Source organism: Meleagris gallopavo, chromosome 2 (assembly GCF_000146605.3).
Source record: "Meleagris gallopavo isolate NT-WF06-2002-E0010 breed Aviagen turkey brand Nicholas breeding stock chromosome 2, Turkey_5.1, whole genome shotgun sequence".
In the NCBI taxonomy this organism is placed as follows: domain Eukaryota; kingdom Metazoa; phylum Chordata; class Aves; order Galliformes; family Phasianidae; genus Meleagris; species Meleagris gallopavo.
The window spans coordinates 79,432,883-79,437,399 of NC_015012.2; the positions used below are offsets into that span (position 1 = coordinate 79,432,883).

At 36.4% G+C, this 4,517-nt stretch overlaps 1 protein-coding gene across 1 annotated transcript; it reads left to right on the plus strand.

Annotated features, from left to right (window-relative positions):
• The first annotated feature begins 4 nt into the window (after positions 1-4).
• LOC104909919 (collagen alpha-1(XII) chain-like) lies at positions 5-4,290 on the plus strand. Its single transcript, XM_010707721.1, has 5 exons — positions 5-25; positions 115-247; positions 335-361; positions 670-812; positions 4,153-4,290. The coding sequence occupies exons 1-5, from the start codon at positions 5-7 to the stop codon at positions 4,288-4,290; spliced, it is 462 nt and encodes a 153-aa protein (XP_010706023.1).
• The last annotated feature ends 227 nt before the right edge of the window (positions 4,291-4,517 follow it).

Genomic DNA, 4,517 nt, shown 5'->3' on the forward strand with positions numbered 1-4,517 from the left:
GAAAATGCATTCACAGCCATTTATAGTAATGTTACTGTGTAAAAAGTTACTCAGATTCCTCTCTGTCTTTTTTCTCTTGTTTATTTCTTCTATTTTTTTTTATTACCCCACAAGAGTATTGTAAATGGAGATGTCAACAGTCTGCTCTTTGAAAATCTGAACCCAGATACATTGTATGAAGTCTCAGTTACTGCCATCTATCCTGATGAATCAGAAAGTGATGACTTGATTGGCAGTGAACGAACATGTAAGTAATTAAAGGTTTTTTTATAGTTATTAAATCAGAAAGCATACATATACAAGAATATTGAATAGTCTTTCTATTTTTTTCTAGTACCCTTGGTACCTATTACAACACCAGGTAAGAATCTGAATTTCAAGGTATGGTATTATTAAAGAAAACTCATAGCTACCTTTCTCTATACTGAGAAGAATGTTGACATTAAAAAGCTGAGATCATTTAATGAACAGCATTGTGTATTTGGAAGACTACTAAACACTAGATTACCACATGTTTATTATTTTACAAACAGTGCAATTTATGTTGTCTTGGTCTTAATACGTTCTGCTCTTGGTCTGGCAGTTGTGCAGAACTTGGAAGTAGGAAGTATTTGTCCTTCCTTTTTGCTTGAATTATATATTGATTCTGTACTTCGCTGCCTTTCTCAGCCCCGAAGAGTGGTCCACGAAACCTTCAAGTGTACAATGCAACTTCACACAGTTTGACTGTAAAGTGGGATCCTGCCAGTGGTCGAGTGCAGAGATACAAGATCATTTACCAGCCTATCAATGGAGATGCCCCAGAACAGTCGGTAATTAATTTTGAAGGCCTGTAGTTATCTTAAGGGTAGTTCTACAGAATGATCACTTAGAATAATTTATTCACAAAGTACTGCTGTGTATTAAGCACATTTTAAGTGAAAACATAATTCTAGTAATTAAGTATGTAGTCTCACATTTTTCTTTCTCTGCTTTCAAATCCAAGATAGAATATTCTTTAGAGTGCAAAAAATCCCAACAGTTTTGGTTATAGTCCATTTCATTATTTTTTTGTGAAAAACTGTATAATCTGCAGCTTTAACTATGTAGATTGATCCTTAATTATTGCTTCCTATTTATTTCCATGGAAATTACAACAGATAGGAAGAGCACTGTTTGACAGAGAAAATTCTCAGCTACAAAAGGCTATTTTTAACAGTCATCACCATTAGTTATGCATTTTTGCCAGTGATGAACAAGAGCCTGCATGCTGCATTTGTAAAAATTCTCAGAGGTGACCCACTGTTGTTACCACTGCTGAAATGTATGGCCCACTGTTTCACATCCACTGTTTGGTCTCCATTAACATTCAAAAGTGTTGATGAATGTCAGTGGGTGCCATTTAGTCCATACGGAGGAATTCAATGACACAACTTTTCTTCATATGCACTTCCATGTCAGACCCTGTTTTGCCAGACTGCCCCTCTGCTGTCATCTGTCACATGGCAACAACATGTAACGGAATATTGGTGGGAAGGTTCAACCTCTTCTGCCATGCTACCAATATCTGCCTCTGACATCACTGACGAACATAAATAAAAGAGGAGGCACTGCTTTCAAAAAATCAATCAGCACATACAAGTCACAGATACGTAGTTGTCTCAATCAACTACGTAAACTACCATGACTACCTCCATAGTCTTGCCTTTCATGTGCTATTGAAAATCAGAGAATTGTGTGGTATTCTTACTTACCATGCTGGGGACAGAACAACCTCCAAGAAATTGCAATTGCAAAAATGCATGCATGGGAAACATGTTAAAGAAGAGTTTAAAGTATTTTATTGTCTTTTAATATAAACAAGCAGCTGTACTGAAAGGGAAAGCCAGTACCATATCATTAGCCAACTTATCCTTCTCCATCAACGGGAGTTGTGCTGATTACCTGTGGTCCAAGAAAAACAGCCAGGGAATGTTAATTAATTCAACCTGTTTATCAAAATCAAGTGCTACTTAAAGGTGCCCTATTCCGCACTGGGAGACTGTTGTGGTTACTGCCACATGACTCAGAATCTCAGATGAAAACCACATGCATTTAGCTTGTTCCCGCAATTGGAGATCACCGTGTTCAGAAGCATATCTAGGAACATTTTAAATTAGTTGGATACTTAGGGGCCCGTGTACCCATTTCTACCCTTTTCTGAAAAATGTGTTTCAGTTGACATAATTAAACAATTAAATGAAATGAGGATTTGAATGCAAGATTAGTGAGAAATCATTAAAAGAATAAGGAATGGCAGCACGGTTAATTAATATCTATACTTGCTGCCACTAGAGTGAAAAAAGGGCAATCTGTGGAAATATAAGCTGTGACAAAGAATTTTAATGACTTAATTATTCACAACTGGGCGGAGTCCAGCAGTGGCAGCTGGAGAAAATACCTCTTTCTGAGAAATGCATACAGAGCACTTTTGCTCTCTTCATAGCATGTTAGTGCCTGTCTGCAAGTAATTGTCAGTCATATGATAATAATTACTTGTCCGCTTTTTTTGGTCATTACGATATTTGATTAAACTGCTGTTAGTGTAGCACTGTCCCCAATGAAATATTCAAAACCTGAATTTTTAGAAGTTTTTTTGTTTGTTTGTTTGTTTGTTTTTTTAAAGACTGGTTTGACGTTTGACGTCCTTGGCATCAGGGGAGACCACAGGTGATTTGAATACAACTATACAAAAACTACATACCAAACTGCAGACACCATCATGATCGCTCAGGGCCACATTTTGAAAGGCAAATAGATGCAAAAAATATGAAGTCAGCCACAGTAGGAGGCTGAAAACATTTATGGTTTGAAATGAGTTTTGGACACTTGAGTAGAAACAAAAAAGTTTCTTTGTAAATTAAATTAAATATATGAAATATGAAGATGCCTCCTTGCTTTCAGTTCATCATCTAAAGATATTAAGTTTATCATAAACACCAATTAGTTGAATAGGCTTTGAAAATAGGTAGATTGTCTTAAAAAGGATGCTCCAGGTGCAGTTTTCAAATGTTTTAAACCAAAAAAATCTCAATACTGCCAAATGCCAAATATCTGAATATTATTCTTAATGTGATGAAAATCTTTTCCTTGGAGGTAATTGTAGGAACAGGGTTCTATATCTCCCTCGAAGAGGCTTGGAGCACCCTTACTGTGAAGAAAGGCTAAGAAAGTTAGAGTTGTTTAGCCTTGAGAAATCTTCAGGACGGCTTTAATAGTGGCTTTCCAGTATTTAAAGGAGACCCATAGGAAAGATGGGGAAAGACTCTTTATCAGGGAGTGTAGTGACTGGACAAGTGATAATGGTTTTAAATTAAAAAAAAGGTTAGGTTTAGATTAGTCATTAGAAAGAAATTCTTCACTATGAGAATGTTGAGGCATTGGAACAGATTGCCCAGAGGAGCTGTGAGTGCCCTATTCCTGGAGTTGTTGAAGGCCAGACTGCATGAGGCTTTGGTCAACTTGGCTTAGTAGAAGGTGTCTTTGCCCATGACAGGGGGCTGGAACTTAAAGTTAATCTCTAAGGTCCTTTCCAACTCAAACCATTCTATTATTCTATGTTAAAGAAAAATTGAAATGAAGGTCATAAATTGATTTTAGATTGATTTAGATTTTAGGTGTTTAGAAACTAAAGCATCATGTTATAAAACACACAAAATCAAGGAGAGATGATGCTGATAAAATTTTATATTAGAAGTCTGCAGAGTATTGTCATTTATTCCACGCGTGCATTCGACCAGACTGCAGCAGCTATAGACCGATTCAAAATCCATCAAAACAAATTAAGGACTCCTGCTGATTTCTTATTAATATAGTCAAAGGCAATATAGAGAAACAACTTTGTTCTGGCACAGAACTGACAGTTAATATGTAATTGTGGTGACATGCAAGTTTGGAGACTTTAAAGAATACTGGCTTTGTGACACCAGACTCTGTTTGTATTTGCTAAGATAAATATGAAAATATTTGAAAATGTTTTTCAATGCTTATTGTCAGCTTTAGTCACCAGGGGATTGGACTGTATACCACAGTGTTTTCCACTCAGCCTCAAATGATTACTTTCTTAGCTATAATGATAAGCATAAAAAAGGAGCCCAAAAAAGCATTTTAATCTTTTCTTTTGTTTTACTTTAGACCATGGTTGGTGGGCGGCAGAACAGTGTGGTAATACAAAAGCTGCAGCCTGACACACCGTATGCTATTACCGTGTCATCGATGTATGCGGATGGTGAAGGGGGCCGAATGACAGGACGAGGCAGAACCAGTAAGTAACATGTGATCTTGTTAGATTTGAAACAAATCTGATTTACTTTTCAAATCAGCGGAGAAAATGTCTCTGTGGTGAAACTTATCATGTCTATTTGTTCTCTCTCCTTTGGTATTTGGATTTCTATGACAGTATTTTTCTCCTACTATAGGAAGCACTGAGTGATCTTCTACCAGCACTTCAGGTGTAAAAAACAAATCACTATTTTTTAAATTACTTAATTGGATAAGTA